The following is a 24403-nucleotide window of genomic DNA, read 5'->3' as shown; positions in this document are numbered from 1 at the left end:
CGGGGACTTGGTTTGTTTCGGAGTAGTTTGGGCCTTTGAGGTGCCTTGGGTTGGCTGTTGGCAATAGCCAGGTTATTTTTTGTGAGAGCAAGTCTCGCCCGTGACCAAAAGCAGTATTCGTGTGTTTGGCCCAGGAGGAGGTGCATTGGTCGTGAGGGGCCATGGTCACAGGCCACGTATAGACATCCCATTTTTGACCGTCCTCAAGACTTGGGTGTCATCATTTGTGCACTCGATGATTGTGCTTGTTTGTGTTCGTTTTGAGCCCCTGAAGTCCTCGGCGGAATGCCTTGTCTTTGAGCCTCCAAAACCTTGCCTGTTTTGTGCATGTTTTTGGACCAAGAGCTTGTTGTCTCTTGCCTGGAGAGGGGAGTGACCTGTCGGCCATGGCTTGTGCCTGTCGGCCACTGGTGGTGGCCGATGGCCATTTGGTCCCTTTTTCAGATATTTGTTTGCCAGCTGTGCTAGCTGTTGCTCACTGAACTGCATCTCCATACACGTGTATGGTAGGATAAATTCAAGCCCAGACCTTGATTTTCTATATATAGGGGGTGTCCTCCTCCATTTGGAGGGGTTAGAAAATTTGGACCAAAAATCTCTCTCTCTCTAGATTTCTCTCTCTCTCTCTCTCTCTCTCTCTCTCTCTTGTTATTTTGCATACACTTGCTTAGTTTCTCTACACTTTTGCACATCAACCCTTAACCAAAAACTCTCACCTTTGAGTTGAGGTCCCTTGGAGCTTTGTTTGAGCCTTGACAGAGGATTTGAGCTTGAATTGGTGGCTGAATTGCACTTTGCTTCAAAGGTATTGCACTAACCTCATTTAAGCTTATTGTGCATACTTGCTTTGCCATCTTTTTCAACTGTTTTAAGGCTATTTTTGAGGTGTAGAAAACTCTGTTTTTGAGGCATAAAAATGGTAGTCTGAGTCTTTGTGAGTTAGAGGGTTGTTCCCTCTTTTTGTTCCTTAACTTGTGAAGCTCTTTGTGTCATCTTTTATCACCTTTAAATCAAACTTTTTGGGCCTTTAAAAGTTATTTCAGTGACAAAAACCTTCTTTTGAAGTCCAAAATTGGAGGGGTTAGCCTTCCCTCCTTGTTGCCTTGCTTGCATGCCTAGTTGCCTCACATGTTAGCATGTTTTTGTAGTTTAACTTAGCCTATTTCCAGCATGTTTTTGCCACTGATTTGGGCTGCTTTGGCTCTATTTTGAGCTATTTGTGTTGTATGAGTGGTCTTTTGCATAGTTGTAGTGCAAAGGGCTTCACTAGTTTGGTGTTTTAGGCCTTTAAACTTGAATTGCTTGAGTTGTTTGCATGATTTAGTGTAATTTTGTACTCCATTTCAACACTGAAATCTCTGCAATCTCCCTTTATTATTCACTCTTTCATTTATTTTGAAAGTGGCTTTAAACCCCTTGTTGGCTTGAGTGTGAAATTGAGACATTCATGTTTAATGCTTTAATTCCTTTGGGAGTTCATTATCAATGACATGAGGTCTCTTTCATCCTCAAGGCACTTGTGGTTTAAGCCCTTTTTCCATTAGAGGACACTCACCTTTTGGACTAATCAATTAAAGAATGGATTGGTAATCTAAAATGAGTAAACAAAAATGAACAAGTAAAAGAGGCAAGATAAAGTATCTTTTGTGTTGCATAGCATGTGTTCGGATCGGATGTTAATTCGAGCACGAGGAAAATGCGACGTTTCATACTCAAAGTGATGAAACGTGCCACTTTCCTTAGTCACCACCACCCTTGATCATGCATGATAGGGTAGTGGTTTTGTTGAGTCTTGTTTTGCATTCATTAAGCTTGTACAAGCTTGGTTCCTTAGCCATCATGCATGGAAAATGCTTGGTTGATGGTTTGAGGGCCAAGAGTTGCACTCCTTTGAACTTGTGTTATGATAAGGAGAGTAACAGTACACACAAATCTTGAGAATACATTGATTTGCCTCTATTTGCTCTATGTTGCAACAAAAAAAGAAGTTCAGGGAAGGGGTGGCCGGTCGGTGGCCGACGGCCACCAGCAGTAGCCGACCGGCCACCAATGGTAGCCGACCGGCCACCAATGGTAGCCGACGGCCACCATTGGTAGCCGACCGGCCATCAATGAAAAAGGTTTCTCTGTGTGCTCCTGAAGGGGATCAGAAGTTTTCTGGGAGTTGGCACAATTTTCAGTGATCAAACATGTGCAAACAGAGGCTGCAATGGCAAGGCGGTGGCATTTTCGGGCTGAGCAACCGAGCATGCATGCATCCCTTACTCCTTGAGGCCATTTAATTGCTTTGTTTAGTTAATTAGTGGTAGCTAATTCACTTACTTCGTAATTAGTTAGTTAAAGTGTTTAGCTAATGGATTCGTATTGTAATATTTAATTAGCTTAGAATAGTTAGTTAAATATCGTGTTGTAATAATTAGTTAACTAGAATAGTTAATTAGTTTTGGTTTGTAATAGTTAGCTTAATTAGCATAGCTAGTTAGCTTATTCATTCGGACCCTCCTTCGCGAGGGCATAATGTTGTAATAAGTGTGCGTGCGTGTGTCCATACGTGTGTGTATGTCTTTCAATCCCACATCTTTCTTCCTTTTATTTAAGCGCTTTTGATGGTTAGATTAGGGACATGTTTCAATTAGCATGCTTGCATGTTTGCATTCATTCATTTGTCTTGCATGCACCGAGGCTCGGCGCATCATTCAAACTGCATTGTTATTTCAATACTTCTTTCAATACGTGTTTCAAAGCATGCTATCAAAGTGTTGCAAATACTATGATTAAGTAGCTAAGCCTATTCAGTTACATCATTGCATGTGTTGCATTAGGCATTTTGTATAGTTAGGATCATGCATTTTTCTAACTAGTTTCTGTTTTGGCTTAGAGTACTCGGTGAGTTTATGCTTTAGCATACTTGCATGAGTGTGATTGCTATATTGCCATGTTTCGCATGCTTGCCAGGAGGCTATGTGCTTATTTTCTAAACTGCATGAATGCCTGTGGATGAAGGCTTTGTTGTTTGAATTGGAACAATTCAACGAATGTAAGTTTTAAGCCTACTTTGTCGTGGCAAAATCATGTTTTAAGCCCACTATGTTTGGTGGCAAAGCCGCATTTTTAAGCCTACTTGAGGTGGCAAACTCAAACCATTTTCGCAAACAAACATGACTTAAAATGTTCCAATTCTTGCGATATAGTCTATACTTGCTTGTGTGCATCACATAGTAATGTTAGCTAATAGTCAGAATAAGAACACATAATGTTTATAAAAGAACATATCATGATTAGTAGAGGCTGATTTTTGATCAGGCGAGCGGGGGTGCTCATTTCAAGACCTTTCCCTCTCGTACCCAGTTTCTGAGCCGAGGCAACTTTGGTGATGACGAACACGTGGCCTTTGGCATGAGTCAGAGTTTCCTAAATTTTCCCAAAATAAAATATTTAGGTGGCGACTCTGTATTTGGCAAAGCAGTTCAACTTTGGCATTATTTGATTTAAAATCGATTTTTCAAAAACGGTTGATGGATTGGACTCTTTGGTGATTATCAGTTTCACATTGCACTTGTGAGACTAGATTCAAAACTGCGAGAGTCCGAACTGTACGGCCTTCTTTTCAAACCCTTTTCGAAAGGCGGGGGCGCGGAAAAAGATAAGTCCACACCATGACAAGCATGGTCCCGCGACCTATGCAGTTGGTGAGTTTGCGCCCGTGAACAGTTAGATCACGGCCGTGGTGTGTTGAGTATAAAACCCATTTGTGTGCGTGAAAATCACTTTTCTGCTCCTTTCTCTCTCTTCTTCCCCCATTTCGCCATTTTTGAGGGTTTTAGTCCTTCAAGCTTGATTTTCATCTCTTTCTAATCATTTCCTACCCCATTTTCCTTATATAAAAATGAAGAACACGCCGAGGGCTTTCTATTCATCTGAGTGGATTGTGTTTTCATCGAAGTTAGAAATTCAGGTTTCTCCTCCTCTTGCTGGAGGTACGGATTTTTTTTTGTGCTTCTTTTCAATATTTTCTTGTAGATAGATGGGTGGTAAATTTATATTGCCTAAAACTCTTATCTTGAGGAGATTTTCATAAAAAAGCTTGTAAAGAAAGTTAGGGTTTTCATATTATGGAAGTTGAACTTATGATTGAAGTGGAATATGAAAAAGTTGAGTAACTAGAACATGGTTTTTCACATTTAAAGTAAAAAGCCCTAATTTTTGTCAAACCCTAGTTATGGTTTTTTCGTTAGAAGATGAAAGATTGTTTAATTGACCCTAAATTTTTGAAATTTAGTTTATGTTTGGTTAAGATGAGTATAAATGACGACAATTAGTTATTATGAAAATGATTATGGTGTACAAGGATTATGTTAGAGAAATTAAAATTGGAAATTGAATTAATATATCTTGGGAAGAGTATGGAAACAATTGTGTTGTATAATTGAATATAAAGAGTTGATGTTAATGTTAAGAAGTAAAGAATGTAGTGAAAAATAAATTGTAATTGTTTCAAAGACAAATCTTTATGCTTATTATGGATGTGTTGTTGGGTTAATATGTAATGGAAACAATGAAAGATGTTGATGGCTTTATCCATGAGTTGTAATAAAGAATAACATGATGAATGAATGAATGGTGATATTGAAACAAGGGTCCGATTCCTTCTGACTTGTAACCAGTAAAGCGTGGCACTTGATAGAGGTTCTGCATTCCTTTCGGAGTAGTGCTCGAAAAAATGTGTGGTCTGTTGAGATATGTGAAGGTTCCGTGTTCCTTCCGACTTGTGACCGGTAAAGCATAGAGCTTGATAGAGGTTCTGCCAACCTTTCGGAGTAACACGCGATAAAGCGTGTGATTCGTTGATGTGGCTTGGAAATGGAACCAGTTTTTAATTGTGGACTTGTGCAAGATAATTATAATGCGATTGGTATGTGTGAATTTGATAAATGGAAATGAATTGATTTGTTTTATATGTATTGGTTATTTGGTATGTGTTAAAATAAGTGTAGTTACATGTATATATTGAAGTTATGTATATCATGATGAGTGATGGTTAGTGGAGATTTAAAATGTGGGATGTATGATCATTAGTAACACATGGTTAATAAATCTTGGATCTTTATGTAATGTTACAAAGGAACCTTAAGAAGATAAAAGAAAGAATTCTGTTCGAAAAGCTAGTGGATTTTCATGAGGAAGGTATTACCTATGTGTATTTTATTTTGAATATAAAAGGCATGTTATTTATTTATGTATCATCTTTTAGCATTCATGATTGCATATGTGATGTGCTACCAAAGTAACTGGCCTTGAGAAGTAAATTTTGGATGGGAGTGCAGACACCCCTTTTTGTGCTATGTGGTGAAGCCTAGGGCTATGTTGTTTGGAGTTAGAGCTCCATCCTTTGTGTTCTCAAGGAAAATTCTTGATAAGATGTATGCCTGTAGGACATTTTTTTGTCTCTTATCTTATCTTTTGAACTATTAAATAATTTGTTTAAACAATGATGTAACCATGTGAATAGTTCAAGGGAGAAGAGATGACTTTGGTATATGTAACAGATTATTTAAAGCATTGGAATCTCTATTTTGGGTTATGATATTCATGTATTAGTATGCTGAAGAGTGGTGTAATATCAGGGTGTTACAAAATTGGTGTCAAAGTTGACCGAGTTTGAATACTTGGAACTCGTGGGAAGTTGTTTATGCCATAATGGGTTTATCATGTTGGAATGAACCATTAGAATTATACATTATGTGTTTATGTTTTTATGTATTTATGTGGGTATGGGGTTAAGCTTCTAGGATACAACTTGTGCCTACTGCATTCATTGAAGTCCTATTGGAAAGGCATCTGATCAATGCTTCTTTTTTTTTTTTTTCACTTAGAAGTCCTTAATTGTTGTGGGATGAGTTGATATCTTGGGAGGGTGATCTGTATGTGCTCTAGGCGTTTATATGATTGTGCGGTTTATCTTAGGTGAATTAATTAGAAGATTAGGGTTGATATCATTCGAGTGTGACATGTGGGTGGACATGTGAGTATATGAACTGCATGTTAATCCTACTTTACCTTTACTCTTGTATAGGATGTCTGGACATGGCAGAGGCCGTGGTAGACCTCACTGGGGTGGTTAGGATATTTCGGCGCAGCAAGATTTTCCTCCCCAAGAAGAAGGGGTTGGACAAGACATTGTGGCTGCACCTCTAGACCAAGATGTGATGGGAGCATTAGCCCGGGAAATGGCCGGGTTTCTTCGGGAGTCCATGAACATATTGTGAGCTAAGAAAGCAACTAAAACAGTGGAGGGGAAACCAGGACCTCCTTTTGAAGAAAGAGTTTTTCCGTTCTAATCTCGCTGAGTTTAGTAGCGGACCCATTAAAAGCCAACGAATGGTTAGAGCAAATCCTCAAGTCCTTTGAAATCATGGATATCCGTGAGGGAGGGCTCTGAGTGGCATTGCCAGCTTATCAATTAAGAGAGGAAGTCGGACAGTGGTGGAAGACAATTAAGCACCAGGTTGAACAAACTTGAGAGGCATTTACTCATGCCTTTTAGGAGAAGTTTTTGCCTCCCACTGCTGAGGAAAGGTTTAGAAAATAGTTCGAAGAGCTTGGACAACTAGATACACCTGTGGCTGAGTTCAAGGCCACTTTCACTAGTTTGGCACGTTTTGCACCTAAGCTTATGGCAACTATGGAGCGCCAATGTTTAGAGTTTGAGAAGCGATTGAGGCCCAAGATCTTGATGAAGATAAGAGGCAACATGTGTAGGGAGTATGATAGGTCTATGGAAGCTGTAACTCATGTAGAGATCATGCTTGAGGCCGAGGAGTCTAGACAGAGACATAAGAGGTCAAGTTATGCGGAGTCCCAAGGCGACACGGGATCTTCTAAGAAATCGAAGGGTTTTACTTCTTCTTTCCAATCATCACCATAGCAGGCCAAGTCTTTAAGGTCTATTTCTTTAAAGAGTTCAATAAGTACGGGTTTGAGCCGTATCACTTGTCAAATGTGGCTAACAAGGTCACAAAGCTTCGGAGTGTAGGGAGAGTTTGGAAAAGCAATTGTCGGCTCGTTTATAGAGCCAGTTTCAGGAGAGGATTCAAGCAACCGAATGCTGTCACTATGGACAGTCAGGGCACAAGAAGAGATCTTGCCCTCAGTTAGCTGGGACAGTTGGTGTTTGTAACGCCCCGAAATAATTCAACATAAAAACTACTCATAAATAATCAACATTTACCCCACAACAACAATAATCTGCCCATCTTTACATAATTACTAATGAGTCTTTACAAAGGTTTTACATGCGGGTATACATTCACCAATGCAAACATATGAATCTATAACATATAAAGCGTCCATTTTCAAAACAATACACTGCCCCTAAGGGCTTACATCTTCCAAGGCATAAGCCTGGTTACACAAAAATAGTTTCCACAACCCATACACATTAGCCCTTGGCTCAAAAAGAATTACACAAAATAAAAGAGCTATGTACTCTTCTCAAATCATCCACGCTCTCAGTTCCGCGAGAGCACCATATCCTTACCTGCACCAAATCCCATAGGGGTGAGCACAAGGCCCAGTAGAGAATTCTTACAAAGTATATACAGGTATGCATACTCTTTAAACACAATACAATTATTAATGCCATGCCATGCATCCTTATAAGAAAGTCCATTTCATGCACATTTAAAAGTTTCTATCTTTCCAACAATTATTTATAATCTCAACATTTTTGCCAAAATTTCCAATCATTAATCAAAAGGGGCGGTAAATACGACACTGGTAATCCCTAGGCTAGTGTCTGCAAGTAGACTCTACGAGTACTCCCAAACTGTCATTTTTACCGATATTAACCAGATGGCTTGACACCTATCCACGCGGCTTTCGGGGCTTTCACCCTCGACACTCAGGCCAACTTATCAAACTCATCTACACCTCCTATCCGGACTTACCAACGTATTTACCCCTTACACATTTTCATAGTCCTCAACATAACAACTATTTCTTTTCCTCATGATGGAAATCTCAATGATTTCGATTCACAATGCACTATAATAACTGAAATAACATGCGATGCAAATGATCCTTTCCATATCTTAAGAAAATTTTCCACTTGAGTATCTCTACCACAATGTCCACATTCACATTCTCATCTTCTCTTTTCAATGTTCCTCCATATGATTAATATATTTCATCAACACGTAGTCAAATATAGAGAGAGGGGGTATTTCTAGAGAGAGAAGCTCTCAACTTTGGGTTTGGATGAAAAAGAGATGAAAAAGTTATGTAAAAAGTCGCTTTTACGATCTGATATACGTGAATACCGCTCGAGCGTAGGTCTTCACGCTTGAGCGTCAGACACAGCAACAACAATCCGCTCGAACGCAAAGAGAACCGTTCGAGTGTGGATTTCACCTGCCCAGTATTCAACAGATTGCAGACAGCCGCTCGAGCGCCAGAAGGGCCGCTCGAGCTCAGACACGCTCGAGCGTAAGAAACGACGCTCGAGCGTGAAAAACACTCTTGCAGCACTTTTGTAGAGACATTAAATACTAAAAGGTTGCAAACTTTGCTCGAGCACAATAAGTCCCGCTCGAGCGGAAGACCAAAAATTTGGGCAACAAGATTCTAGACCGAAAGGCAACCAACCTGTTCTAAACACGCTCAAGTCATTCCAAAACTCAAATTCAAGAGGTATAAGGAAGAAAGACATAACCAGCAGCATCAAACAACAAGATTTGGATCTAGAATACCATGACAGTTGGGTAGAGACCCGGGGTCGCTATAACCTCCCCACCATAGGAAATTTCATCCCTGAAATTTAAACAAATCACCCAAACCAAGGTTGTTGCAATTTCTATCAATTCAACCACATTCTCAAGTCGTAGCGTTTATGTTCAATTATCATTTATTGTTCCTTTCATCATCACTTCATCAAAACCATATGTGTTTATACAAGGCATATAAAATAAGGAATCCATAGCAAAACATCATGCCTACACAACCTCATTCCCAATTTAACAAGACATACAACAACATTTGATCATTAACTTAACACATTTTCCATTCACCATAAGGAAACATTACAGTTTAAATCAAATCAACTAAACATACTCAAATAAATCCGGATACTTGGAGCGGACTTCAGTCTCCCTTTCCCAAGTTGTTTCCTCGACCCCATGGTGCCTCCACAACACCTTCACTAACGGTATGGTCTTACCCCGCAACACTTGCTCCCGGGTATTTAGAATTTGAACCAGTCGCTCATCATAAGAGGCATTCTCATCTACCTCCAAATCAACCCAATCTAACACATGAGAAGGGTCGGGCTTGTACTTCCTAACCATTGACACATGAAACACATTGTGAACCCTCGAAAGTTGTGGCGGTAAGGCTAACCGGTAGGCCACTTCTCCGATTCTCTCCAATATCTCGAAAGGTCCAATGAACCTCGGAGAAAACTTCCCGCTCTTGCCAAACCTCATTAAACCTCTCCTAGGAGAGATCTTAAGAAACACGTGATCACCCACATCAAAGGATAAGGGTCGTCTCCTCTTATTGGCGTAACTCTTTTGTCGGCTTTGGGCCGTGGCTAATCTCTTCCGAATGAGAGCAACTTTATCGATAGTCTCCCTAACAATCTCCGGTCCCAACAATGGTGCATCACCTACCTCGGCCTAACAAACGGGTGACCTATACAGTCGGCCATACAAGGCCTCATATGGTGCCATCTCAATGCTAGCATGATAACTATTGTTATAGGCGAATTCAATCAACGGTAAATGTCTCTCCCAAGACCCCTTGAAATCTAGGACACAAGCTCTAAGCATGTCCTCTAAAATCTGAATGGTGCGTTCCGACTGCCCATCGGTTTGAGGGTGATAAGCGGTGCTAAAGATTAACTTGGTTCTCAATGCCTTTTAAAGGCTTTGCCACAATCGGGCGGTAAAACGAGGATCCCTATCTGACACAATGGTGACCGGCACCCCATGAAGCTGAACTATCTCCCTAACATACAACTCTGCCAAGTGCTCAACTGAGTCACTAGTTCGCATAGGAATGAAGTGTGTGGACTTAGTCAATCTATCAACAATTACCCAAATGGCATCATTGCCCCACTGCGTTCTAGGAAGCCCAACTACAAAGTCCATGGTCACGTGCTCCCATTTCCATTCGGCTATCGGTAAGGGTTGTAACAAACCCGCTGGTCTCTGATGTTCAGCCTTGACTTGCTGACAAATAAGGCACTTTGACACGAAGGATGCGACATCCCGTTTCATGCCTTTCCACCAAAACTGACGGCTAAGGTCTCGATACATTTTGGTGCCTCCCGGATGTACCGTAAGGCGTGAGTGTTGGAACTCCCGAAGCACTTCTTCCCTACAAGATTCCGGCACAAACAAACGGTCTAGATAACGTACACTCTAGTTTGAGTGAATGTTTAGACCCTTCTCTTCCTTCCCATTAGAAATTCTATCTCGAATTAACTCTACTCCCCAGTCTCCTTGTTGTGCCTCTATAATTTTGCTAATCAAGACTGGTTGAGCACTTAAGCTAAACAAGGTCGCACCTCCTTCTAATTCACCCAACTGCAATTCAAATTTGCCGACTTCACCCAACATAACCCACTCTCGAATGGCTACGCGTGCCAAGCTACTCACAGTTTTTCGACTTAAGGCATCGGCCACCACATTGGCCTTGCCCGGATGACAATGCAACTCAAAATCATAGTCTTCTAAAAATTCCATCTACCTCCGTTGACGCAAATTTAAATCTTTTTGGGAGAACAAATATTTCAGGCTCTTATGGTCGGAGAAAACTTCAAACTTCTCACCATACAAATAGTGCCTCCAAATCTTTAAGGCAAACACTACTGCGGCTAATTCTAGGTCGTGGGTAGGGTAATTCTTCTCATGAGTTTTCAACTGTTGGGAGCCATACGCTACGACCTTTCCCTCTTGCATCAAAACACAACCAAGCCCATCCCGAGACGCATCACAAAAGACAGTATACCCCAATCCCCTCTCCAGAATGATCAATACCGGCGCCGTGGTCAATCCAGTTTTGAGCTCCTGGAAAGACTTCTCACAAGCCTCAGTCCACACAAATTTAACCCCATTTCTAGTCAATCTAGTCAAAGGCGCGGCTAATCTAGAGAAATCCCTTACAAATTGATGATAGTACCTCGCCAATCCTAAGAAACTCTAAATCTCAAAGACATTCATAGGTTGCTCCAAATCTTGCACAAAATCTATCTTCGAGGAATCTACTGTTACTCCCTCTCTTGACACGACGTGGCCCAAAAACTTCACCTCGGTGAGCCAAAACTCACATTTCTCAAATTTGTCGTACAACTTATGCTCCCTATGCAAGTCAAGCACAATCCTCAAATGAGTCTCATGTTCTTCCTCGGAGGTCAAATAGATAAGGATGTCGTCCACAAAGACGACCACAAAACGATCTAAGTACTCCCTAAATATTCTGTTCATCAAATCCATAAAAGAAACCGGTGCATTAGTCAACCCAAATGGCATTACTAGGAACTCGTAGTGGCCATAACGCGTACGAAAGGCCGTTTTCTGGATGTCTTCCTCCCGGACTCTCAACTAATGGTACCCTAACCTCAAGTCTATCTTCAAAAAGCAACAAGACCCTCTAAGTTGATCGAACAAGTCGTTTATCCCGGGTAAAGGGTATTTGTTCTTGATAGTAACTCGGTTCAACTTGCAGTAGTCGATACACAACTATAACGACCCGTCCTTCTTCTTCGCAAAGAGAGTCGGCGCTCCCCAAGGCGATGTACTAGGGCGAATGAAGCCCTTGTCTAAAAGCTCTTGGAGTTGAATCTTCAACTCATGCAACTTCGCGGGTGCAAATTTATACAACGCCATAGAAATGGGTGCTGTTCCAGGCACTAAGTCGATAGTGAACTCAATCTCCCGGTGGGGTGGCAAACTAGTAAGGTCCTTGGGAAACACGTTTGGGTATTCACACACCACCCTCGACAATTCAACTCGAGCTCCGTCACTTCCACTGTCCAAGAGAGCAGCAAGGAGACGGCTAAGCTCATTCCTACTACGAGGATTAACGACTGGTGACAAAACTATATCAACCCGGTCTCCTAGAAAGTAAAAACAATCCCCACTCATGGTGGACACCATGACCGTCCATCGAAAACAATCAATTACTGCTCGATACGAAGACAACAAATCCATGCCTAGAATGACATCAAAACTGGACAAGTCTAACAATACAAAAGTAGACAGAAGTCTATGTCCGGTAACCTCTATCTCACAATCACTACATCCCCGATCTAGGTCAACCGTACTCCCAACGGGTGACTCAACCCTGAGTGGAGACGCTAACTGTGCCACCTTTAACCCCAATGCGGATGCGAATGCAGCAGATATGAAAGAATGAGATGCACCCATATCTATCAGCACACTGGCCAAAAGAATTACACACAATAAAAATACCTCTCACAACCGAAGGTCCTGGCAACTGCTCTGGCGTTGTAACAGCATACACGCGCCCCTGTGACCTCTGATCAACCTGCTCATCCCTCAGAGTATAGGCTTACTGTACTGACTGAGCCGAGGTGGCTCCCTGATGGACTCTCGAAGTCTGAACTGAATGGGTCTGCTGATGACTCTGGGTGTGCTTTGACCCGGATGCGCCAGATGCACCTCCCAACTGCGGGCAAGCTCTCTTCATGTGCTCTGACTGACCACACTGATAACAGGTAGGCCCTTGCCCCCTACTCTGAGACTGAGACTGGCTCTGGGATCGATTAGGCGGTGGTGGTGGCAACATCTGCTGTCCTCTCCCCTTCTGCGGACATGCAAAGGCCTTGTGACCCGGTTGGCCACATTTGAAGCAAGAAACCCCACTCGGTGCACCCTTTCCCGAGCCCGCACTAGGCAAGGAAAAGGTGGATCTAGACTGTTGCTGCTGGGGTAGGGATTCGGATGGAAAGGTGCTCTTACTTTTCTTATTGGGCCTATAATCCCCCTGTGATCCATGGCCCCTGGACCTCAAATTTCAAAGTCTCTCCTCCTCAGCCTCCACCGTAATCTCCACATGTGCAGCTGCCTCCACAAGGCGATCATACTCTCAGATCATGTTCCCAGCAACCTTGAACAAAATCTTTGCCCTCAACCTTTGCTCAAACTCAAAGCAACGGTGCTCCTCCGTCGCTACCAGCTCCTGTGCAAACTGGGACAAACTGGAAAAGGTCGCTTCAAATTCAGCCATTGACATATTCAATTGCTTAAGGTCCTTGAATTCCTGCCTCAGCCCCTCCCGAGACGTGGGAGGTAGGTACTTGTCTTGGAAGGCCGTCGCAAATGCCTTCCATGCCAGTGCTATCCGGCCCTTCGCATACTTCCACCATTGGCCGGCGTCACCCTTAAGGTAATAACTAGCAAAGGTCGCCCTCAACTCGCCATCATCTATGTGAAGCATTTCGAAGGTCTTCACGGTTTGTTCCAACCATTCGTCCGCTTTCTTTGGATTGGGGCCGCCATGGAATTCATCTGGCTTGGCCCTAAAAAACTCCCTCGTGAGGAAGCTAGCTCTATTCTCGGCGACATTCTCCCTCACTTGGGTTTCCGCCCTCAGTATGTTCATGGACTTCCTCAATGCCCCTGCCATCTCCCGGGCTAGGGCCCCCATTGCGGCTTGGCCGGCTTCACCCAGCACCTCTGCTTGCCCCACTTGTTCAGCCATGTCGGCTTGGCCTAAACCCTCTTCTTGTACCAGGACCTCTTAGACCGGCACCTCAAATACACCCGGGCGACCTCGACATCGCCTTCCACCCCTACTACCTCAGGTTCGAACTCTTCCTGACATCCTAATTGAGAGACAAGGTAAATAATAAAGCATAGGATTCCAAATGTGCTCGCTACTAGCTTCACACGTTAGGCTAAAGCAACCTCATGCATCCTACTACACCACATTTTAATTCACTCCACATAAGCACCTTACTCACATAAACACATACGAATCATCCTTCAGTGATGAAATTTGTCCCATGAGAAACTAAGAATTCTTAGTAGAATGAGTAGTGATCAAGTACCCTTCTAAAAAGATCTCAAGGAAACTAATAGGTGCAAATAACATCCCAAAAGTCTAATCCCATACCCACATAGTCACAAATAAACAAGACATTTCCTAATCATGCGAAATGAACCCATTGTGGTATGACAACCACTCCTCACGAGGCCCAAGTATTCGAACCCGGTAGATCTGATACGAAGTTGTAACGCCCCGAAATAATTCAACATAAACTACTCATAAATAATCAACATTTACCCTACAACAACAATAATCTGCCCATCTTTACATAATTACTAATGAGTCTTTACAAATGTTTTACATGCGGGTATACATTCACCAATGCAAACATACGAATCTATAGCATGTAAAGCGTCCATTCTCAAAACAATACACTGTCGCTAAGGGCTTACATCTTCCAAGGCATAAGCCTGGTTACACAAAAATGGTTTCCACAACCCATACACATTAGCCCTTGGCTCAAAAAGAATTACACAAAATAAAAGAGCTATGTACTCTTCTCAAATCATCTACGCCCTCAGTTCGGCGGGATCACCATATCCTTACCTGCACCAAATCCCATAGGGGTGAGCACAAGGCCCAGTAGAGAATTCTTACAAAGTATATACAGTTATGCATACTCTTTAAAACAATGCAATTATTAATGTTGTGCCATGCATTCTTATAAGAAAGTCCATTTCATGCACATTAAAAGTTTCTATATTTCCAACAATTATTTATAATCTCAACATTTTTACCAAAATTTCCAATCATTAATCAATAGGGGCGGTAAATACGACACTGGTAATCCCTAGGCTAGTGTCTGCAAGTAGACTCTACGAGTACTACCAAACTATCATTTTTACCAATATTAATCGGAATGCTCGACACCTATCCACGCGGCTTTCGGGTCTTTCACCCTGGACACTCAGGCTAACATATCAAACTCATCTACACCTCCTATCCGGACTTACCAACATATTTACCCCTTACACATTTTCATAGTCCTCAACACAATAACTATTTCTTTTCCTCATGATGGAAATCTCAATGATATAGATTCACAATGCACTATAATAACTGAAATAACATGCAATGCAAATGATCCTTTCCATATCTTAAGAAATTTTTCCACTTGAGTATCTCTACCATAATGTCCACATTCATATTCTCATCTTCTCTTTTTAATGTTCCTCCACATGATTAATATATTTCATCAACACGTAGTCAAAATTTTCATATCACAAGACATAACGAATTAGTTTCGCCACAACCTTGCTCATTTATGTATTGTCAACAATTTAACATTTACACCTCATTTTCATATAACAAGTAATTTTCCATTTTGCCAAACATTGATGCAACTCACTCTCTTCATCCTTTTAAAACAAGACAATAAGAAATTTCAAAGACATTTGCTATATTACCAAAATCCCCAATTTCTAGGGTTTTTCTCAAAACAATCACTTCTCATTTCATGGTGAAAACTCTCATCCAAAACATTTTTCTTTCTTAGGTCAACAAAATGAACCCTCAAGGATTGACCAAAAATTTAGAGTTAAGAGAGAAACCCTCTTTTGAGGAAAACCTTTACATTTTGAAATCACAAGGTTAATATCATCACAAACTAGAAAGAACTCTTAAATCATCATAAAAAGGGCAAAACTAGTATATATAACTCAAGAATATCCCTACCTCAAAGTAGAAGCCCAAGGAGGAGGGTTAGACAAAGGTGAATCTTCCAAAAATGGCAAAACCCACTTCTTCTTGGATGGAAATGAAGATCCTGAAGAGCTCAATCTTTTTGTCTAAGGGAGGGGGGTGAGAAGATCACTAGATCTAGGTCAAATATAGAGAGAGGGGGCATTTCTAGAGAGAGAAGCTCTCAACTTAGGGTTTGGATGAAAAAGAGATAAAAAAAGTTAGGTAAAAAGTCGCTTTTACGATCTGATATACGCGAATCCCACTCGAGCGTAGGTCTTCATGCTCGAGCGTCAGACACAGCAACAACAATCCGCTCGAGCGCAAAGAGAAACGCTCGAGCGTGGATTTCACCCACCTAGAATTTCACAGATTTGCTAGAGGTTATCAGGTGGACCAGAGTCAGAGGCCAACTAATCAGTTAGCTCAATTTGGGCAGGTACCGAGAGTGGTGCATGGAGCCACTTCTACAAAATCGGTGCAACTGGCCAGTGTTCAGAGGAATGATCATAGAGAGCAGGGACCATAGGGACGAGTTTTTGCCATTACTCTGTCTAAGTAATCATTTGGACCATCGGTAGTGAGAGGTACTTATCTTATTTTCAATACAAGGGCCAGCATGTTGATAGATATCAGAGCATCCCACTCATTCATAACATCTGCATTTGCATCTATCTTGGGGTTAGAAAGTAAGCAACTAGAGTCCTCATTTATGGTAGAGTCACCTGTTAGCGGAAAAGTTATCTTGAGTCGGAGATGTTGTGGGTGTGTGATTGAAGTCATTGATCGTCAACTTCTTTTCAATTTTGTGTTATTGGAAATGTTGGGTTTTGATGTCATCCTTGGGGTTATCCTCTTATCGGACCATCATTGACTATTATCGTAGGAGAGTTACTGTGTGCACATCGGGTGATGATTGTTTCTCATTTTTGGGAGATAGAACCAAAAGATTATTGTCGCCATTGTATGACACACGTAATCAAGGTGAACTTGGCTCTCTTCTTGCAACCTTCATAGATGATGGGAGCAGTATGACTAAAGGTGTATTCCCTAGAGTGGTTTTGAGTATTCAGACGTTTTTCCAGAGGATCTCACTAAATTACCACCTCACCTTGAGGTTGTATTTTCTATAGACTGAGAGCCTGGCACGACACCCATTTCCATGTCACCCTATAAATTTTCATCAGTGGAGTTACTCATTCTGAAGGAGTAGTTATAAGAATTAATAGACAAGGGCTTTATACACCCTAGTACTTCTTCATGGGGAGCTTCGTCTCTCTTCGCCAAAAAGAAGGATGGTTTGTTGCAATTATGCATTGATTACAACAAGTTGAATAGGGTCACAGTTAAGAACAAGTGGAGTTACTCATTCTGAAGGAGCAGTTACAAGAATTAATAGACAAGGGCTTTATACACCCTAGTACTTCTTCATGGAGAGCTCCGTCTCTATTTGCCAAAAAGAAGGATGGTTCGTTGTGATTATGCATTGATTACGACAAGTTGAATAGGGTTACAGTTAAGAACAAGTGGAGTTACTCATTCTGAAGGAGCAGTTACAAGAATTAATAGACAAGGGCTTTATACACCCTAGTGCTTCTTCATGGAGATGTCCGTCTCTCTTCGCCAAAAAGAAGGATGGTTCGTTACGATTATGCATTGATTACGACAAGTTGAATAGGGTCACAATAAAGAACAAGTACTCGTTGCCTAGAATAGATTACCTTTTTGACCAACTTAAGAGTTCTCGATGTTTCTCGAAGATAGACCTAAGGTCAGGTTGCCATTCGTTGTGGGTGAAAGAAACAGATATTTCGAAGATGGCCTTTCTTACTCGATATGGTCATTATAAGTTCCTTGTGATGATGTTCGGTTTGACCAATGCCCTTGCATTTTCATGGACCTAATGAATCGAATCTTCCGAGTGTATCTTGATAAATTCATAGTGGTTTCTGTAGATGATATCCTCATTTATTCACTTTCCGAGGAGGAGCATGAGGGGCACCTCCGATTTTTTTTTTTTTTTTTTTTTGTTGTTGCTTAGGGAACATTGGTTGTATGCTAAGTATGAGAAATGTGAATTATGGCTTTTCAAGGTGAAGTTTTTGGGTCACATTGTTTTAGAGGGTGGGGTCACAATTGATTCTTCAAAGATTGAGGCCATGCAGAATTGGGAGCGACCTAAGATCGCTTTTGTGATCCGTAATTTTTTGGATCATATTGGTTATTATAGGCGATTTGTGAAAGACTTCTCTACCCTAGTAGTTAACTCAAAAAGGGGTAGAGTTTGTTTGGAGTGAGTCTTGTGAGAAGTCATTTTTGAAGCTCAAAACTAAATTAACCACCACACCGATTCTAATCATTCCATAGAGAGGATTGAGTTATACCATATATTGTGATGCTTCTAGGTAAGGTTTAACATGTATCTTGATGCAAGAGGGTAAAGTTGTGGCATATGGTTCACGCCAATTAAAAACTCATGAGAGAAACTACCCAACTCACAACTTAGAGATAGCCACGGTTGGAGACACTACCTATATGGGGCAAAATTTGATGTGCATTCGGATCATAAGAGCCTTAAATACCTTTTTTTCTCAAAAAGATTTGATTTGAACCTACGTTAGAGGAGGTGGATAGAGTTCATGGAAGATTATGACTTTGAATTACATTATCATTCGGGAAAGGCCAATGTGGTGGTCAATGCCTTAAGCAGAAAATCTGTGGGCACTGTTGCTAGTCTTGCCATGAGAGAATGGGAAATTTTAGGTGATCTGGGTCAATTTGACTTACATCTTAGTGAGTCTCCAGAACATGCTACCTTGTTTATTATCCTTGCACAACCAACACTCGTAACTCGAGTTATAGAAGCACAACAGAGTGATCTAGAGGTGGAGGTAATCTGATGGAAAATATCACAAGGAAAGGAGGAGAAGGGTTTGAGAGTGCATTTTGCTAGTGTTCGGTATCTAGACCATCTCGTTGTGCCAGAAATTTGTAGAGATAAAGTCATTAGGGAATTTCATCAATCACGCCTTGCGGTACATCCGAGAGGCACAAAAATGTAGTGTGATCTTAGCTGTCAATTTTAGTGGAGAGGTATGAAGCAAGATGTGGCATTGTTTGTGTCTAAGTGTTTAACTTGCCAACAAGTTAAAGCAGAACACCAAAGGCCATCCTTGTTATTGCAACCCTTACCGATAGTCGAATGAAAGTGGGAGCACATCACTATGGATTTTGTTTCAAGTTTTCCTAAAACATAGAGGGGTATTGATATTGTTTGGGTAATTGTGGATCAACTAACTAAGTCGGCCCATTTTATTACCATGTGTATGGGGGATTCAGTTGACTATTTGGCCGAACTTTATGTTAGAGAGATCGTTCGACTTCACAAGGTTCCAGTGAGTATTGTCTCAGATAGAGATCTTCGCTTCATTGCTAGGTTATGGTAGAGCTTGCAAAGCGTTATAGGGACCTGATTGACTTTTAGCACCGCCTATCGTCCTCAAACAGATGGGCAGTCTGAGTGCACCATCCGAATCCTGGAAGATATGTTGAGAGCTTGCATTTTGGACTTCAAGGGTTCTTGGGAGAGACATTTGCCTCTAGCTGAGTTTGCCTAAAATAAGAATTTTCAAGCTAGCATTGGGATGGCGCCTTCTGAAGCCTTGTATAGGTGTCCACATAGATCACCGGTGTGTTGGGCCGAGGTGGGAGATTCACCCTTGCTTGGACCCGAGTTAGTTTGTGAGACCACCGAGAATGTGGCTATCATTCGAACGAGGTTGATCACCGCTCAAAGCCGACAGAAGAGTTATGCCGACAGAAGAGTTATGCCGACCGGAGAAGAAGACCTCTATCTTTCAAAGTGGGTGATCATGTGTTTTTGAAGATATCACCTAGGAAGGGTTTGATGAGATTTGGGTGAAGTGGGAAATTGTCACCTAGGTTCATTAGTCTATTTGATATTATATAACAGGTGAGAGAAGTAGCATATCGTCTTGCCTTACCACCACAACTCTCCGGGGTACACGGTGTGTTTCATGTCTCAATACTTCATAAGTATGAACCCGATCCTTCCCACATCTTAGATTGGACTAGCTTAGAGGTAGGAGAGAATGCTTCTTATGAGGAGAGACCTATGAGGATCTTAGACTCTTGGGAACAAGTTTTGAGAGGTAAAGCCATCCCTCTAGTCAAGGTGTTATGGCATCATCATAGGGTAGAGGAAGTTACCTGGGAACGAGTAGCCGAGGTCCGTGAGAAATACCCAGATTTGTTTAATGATGTGTAATCTTGTTAATTTATTGTTTTTCTTGACATTATTTATTTTGGTTAGTGAAATAATGAAAAGGTGTTACCTTTTTAGAAACTTATACTTCTTATCAATAGATGAATTGAGACTGGCTTTCGTTCTCAATTAGAGATTTTGTCAATGTTGGAATCGTTATTTCTATAGTATTTGTTTTTCTTTTGGGTTGTGAAACTACTGTTGACAGGAATCACGAAATTTCAGGGATGAAATTCTTTAAGGGGGTACATTGTAACAATCTCTCTTAGAAGACTGGTCGAGCGGTCAATCGGTCGCTGGAGCGGAGATATGGAGATCCCACTATCTTGCCTGTTTGTAGAAAAGACTGTTCGAGCGGTGAAATGGTCACTTCAGCGTAGAAATGAAATTCCCAGTATTTTCACTATAACTCTGCAAAACTTCTGGGACCATGTGTTTACTGCTCGAGCGATGAGAAGTTTGCTCGAGCGATCTCCTGGTATATTTTTTCACTTCACTTGAGTGATGGAAAGTTTGCTCAAGCGGTATGTTCGGGACAACACACTTAAAAGTCGATCCAAACAACTTTTTCTCACTTTTTCCATATCTTTTCTCTCTCTCTCTCTCTCTCTCTCTCTATCTCTTTCTCTCTCTCACACATGCATTTCTGAAACCCTAGCCCTTAAACACTTGATTCCTCTTGATTTCTACCAAGATCCACCTTAGATCTTCAAAGAGGATTGAAGAACAAACCTAGATCAAAAGTCTTACCGATTGTTTTCTCATTTCTTGAAGCTTGAAGTTGGATATTCACCTTTTGCCTCCAATCTTGAGGTAAGGGTGCTTTTAACTTCTTATATCTTTGACTTAAGATATATATGTGGTATTTTCATTATATTTATATGGATATTTAGAGTTATGAGAATTGGTGTGTTAACTAGTGAGTTCGATTAGAAATGAGGTCATTTCCTACAAATACCTTAATGTTGTGTTTGGTTAGGGGATTTGAGAAGGGATTTGGAAAGAGAAATGGAAAAGGTAGGTGAAATGTGAACAAAACATATCTATATTTCACCTAGTTTCACACACCTTTTCCCTTTCCCTTTCCAAATCCCTCTCCAAATCCCCCAACCAAACACAGCGTAAAGGGTTTGTGTTTTGTGTTGATGATTAAGTTATGGGTGATGAGAATTGACCATCAAATGCTTTAAAAAGGAAAAACTCCTAATTTTCTTAAAACCCTAGTCTCCAAATTTCTTTAATGAAAAGGGATTTGGTTCAATTAGACCTATAATCATGAAATTGGACGTATGGACTTGATTATTATGTGGAAACATGTAATGTGAGGAAATTTTCTCATAAAATCTTGAAATGACGATGGGTACGATTTGGGAAATTTACCTTAAATTGAAAATGTTGAAATTATTGGATTGTTGTGAATTGAAATTATCTTAGGGAAATTAGGAATTGTAAACTCATGAATCATATGCATTCATAAGTTATGATGGTGGCTTGAAATTGTAAATGATTGGAACATCTTGGAAGGGGGTAAGTAGCTTATGAGTTCGGGTTGTTAGTTGGGTCGTGCTTTGGGTTGGGTGTGTTGTATTTGGTACCCGTGTGGGGAGTCAATGTGCCCAATTGCCCTTTCTTGTGCATATCACCAGACGAATGTGGGAAAGGATTTAGGGTGTTCACGAACCTGCTGGTTTTAGAGTCGGCGAATGTGGAAAACATGATTTTGGTGTCCACGAGCCTGCCGTTTCTAGTCCGCAAATGTGGGGAAATGAGATCTTAGGTGTCCAACGCCCTACCGTTTCTGAAGTCAACAAATTTGGGATTGAATTTCTAAATACACACACACACACACACACACACACATATATATATATATCATTTGTCCTTACAGTTTAAGGCTCTTGTATCTGGGCCACATAGCTTGCTTATATCCCATGACTTTGGAAGAAATGAATTTGTTATAAGCATTGTTTAACCTGATTTTTCATCGTTTTGCAAAAGTGTAAGCATGGGTTTACATTTATTGCATGGCATAATCATATGTATTCTAATTAATTATATAATTTGTTAATGGTACTTTCTATTGGGCAATTGCTCACCCCAAAAGTAATGACATTTCAAGAGATGGTGGTGATATGCTACCGAAGTAACTGGCCTTGAGAAGTAAATTTTAGATGGGAGCACTGAGGCTTCTTTTTGTGATATGTGGTGAAGCCTAGGGCTATTTTGTGTGGAGTTAGAGCTCCATCTTTTGTGTACTCAAGGAAAATCCTTGATGAGATGTAAGCCTATAGGGCATTTTGTTGTGTCTTCTCTTATCTTTTGAACTATTAAATAATTTGTTTAAACAATGATGTAACCATGTGAATAGTTCAAGGGAGAAGAGATGACTTTGGTATATGTAACAGATTATTTAGTTCATTGGATTGTCTAATTTGGGTTATGATATTCATGTATTAGTATGTTGAAGAGTGGTGTAATATTAGGGCGTTACAAATTGGTATTCAAGCTAACCGAGTTTGAATACATAGAGCTCGTGGGAAGTGGCTTATGCCATGATGGGTTTATCATGTTAGGATGGAACGTTAGTTTTATACGTTATGTGTTTATGTGACTATGTGGGTATGGGGTTAAGCTTCTAGGATACAACTTGTGTCTACCACATTCATTGAAGTCCTCTAGGAAAGGCATTTGATTAATGCTTTTTCCACTTGGAAGACCTTGATTGTTGTAGGATGAGTTGATATCTTGGAAGGATGATCCGTATGTGCTCTAGGTGTTTATATACTTATGTGTTTGTCTTAGATGAATTAAATGCAAGAGTAGGGTTGAGATTATTTGAATGTGACGTGTGGGTGGACGTGTGAGTATATGAACTACAAGTTAATCCTACTTTATCTTTATTCTTGTATAGGATGTATGGACGTGGCAGAGGCCGTGGTAGACCTCGCCGGGGTGGTTAGGATATTCCAGTCCAGCAAGATCTTCTTTCCCAAGAAGAAGGGGTTGGACAAAAAATGTGACTGCACTTTTGGCCCAAGATACGATGGGGGCACTAGCCCGACAAATGACCGAGGTTCTTCGGGAGTCCATGGACATACTGTGAGCCGAGCAAGTGGCTAGAACAGTGGAAAGGGAAACTAGGACCTCCTTTTTGAAGAAAGTTTTTTTCCATTCTAATCCCACTGAGTTTAGTGGCAGACTCGATCCTTTGAAAGCCAACGAATGGTTAGAGCAAATCCTCAAGTCCTTTGAAATCTTGGATATCCGTAAGGGAGGGCTCCGTGTGGTGTTGGTAGCTTATCAATTAACAATGCCATATGGTGAATACGTATGATACGCCATGTTAAAAATATATGTTTTCCATTTTGAAATTCAAATGCCATATATGAGTTTCAAAACCATGATTTCTAACACTTTCACTTCAATAGAAAACAAGGCAGTAAATATGACACTAGTAATTCCTAGGCTAGTGTCTGCAAGTAGTCTCATAAAGAACTACCAATCCACTTTACCAGCTCCTAATTAGAAAGAACTTGGAACCTAGTCCACATGTGTTTTCAGACTTTCACCATGGACCTAAAGCCAAATTAATTATCTATAACCACACTCCCCAACCAGATTCACCACAGTATTTATCCCTTTCTCTCAAAACACAACATCAACTCTCAAAACACAACCATTTTCAACGAGGTTCCCAAAAGTACAAAATAATGAAATTCCATGAAACCATGATATGATTAGTGTTGTGTCTTGCTTTGAAAAATAATGATAACTAATACCCGCATTACTCTCAAACATACATGCGGTTCCTTACTAATCTCAATCATTTAATATTACAAATATTCTCAAAGCCATACTTCATTCATTAATCTCCTTAAACTATTACAAAAGATGCCACATGCCTTAATACATTCATAAATCCTAAATTATGAATCTATAACATGTGATCTATATATCGGAACAAAAGTAAATAAATACAAGTTCATGCCCTAAAGGCTACAAGTTTTCAAGACTTCGCTTGGTTACAACAAAAGTGGGTCGAAACCCAATACAAGAAAAGCCATAGGTTTACACAAAACAAATTTAAAAAACAAAAATAAGCATCCAGTTCCAATGTCCTCCCAAGCTATCCCTTTGGCGGAGGCATACAATTAGCAATTGAAAGTTAGTTTCTACATAGGGTGAGCTAAAGCTCAGTAGAGACAAGTTTAATGATATGTATGATATTTAACAAAATCATATGGTGAATCCACATGAACGCCATTGCCAAAACATTTGTTTTCCCTTTTCAAAGCAATGCTATGACAGAGTTCAAACCATAATTTATATATCTTTTTCTTCAAGACAAAAAAACAAGATAGTATATAC

General features: G+C 40.7%; 1 protein-coding gene across 1 annotated transcript; it reads right to left on the bottom strand.

Moving 5' to 3' along the window:
- Positions 1-13107: 13107 nt before the first annotated feature.
- Positions 13108-13722, bottom strand: LOC145799702 (uncharacterized). Its single transcript, XM_082889329.1, has one exon. The coding sequence runs from the start codon at positions 13720-13722 to the stop codon at positions 13108-13110; it is 615 nt and encodes a 204-aa protein (XP_082745455.1).
- Between the last annotated feature and the right edge of the window lie 10681 nt (positions 13723-24403).

The sequence above is a fragment of the Camellia sinensis genome, chromosome 9 (assembly GCF_055761805.1).
Source record: "Camellia sinensis isolate YWXY chromosome 9, ASM5576180v1, whole genome shotgun sequence".
Lineage (NCBI taxonomy): Eukaryota > Viridiplantae > Streptophyta > Magnoliopsida > Ericales > Theaceae > Camellia > Camellia sinensis.
Note: the sequence above shows the minus strand (reverse complement) of the source record. Positions and strands in the feature narration are given on the sequence as shown.

What these genes read in the sequence shown, in the direction of transcription:
- LOC145799702 (XM_082889329.1), bottom strand. Translation starts at nt 13,722, where the DNA reads ATGGCTGAACAAGTGGGGCAAGCAGAGGTGCTGGGTGAAGCCGGCCAA.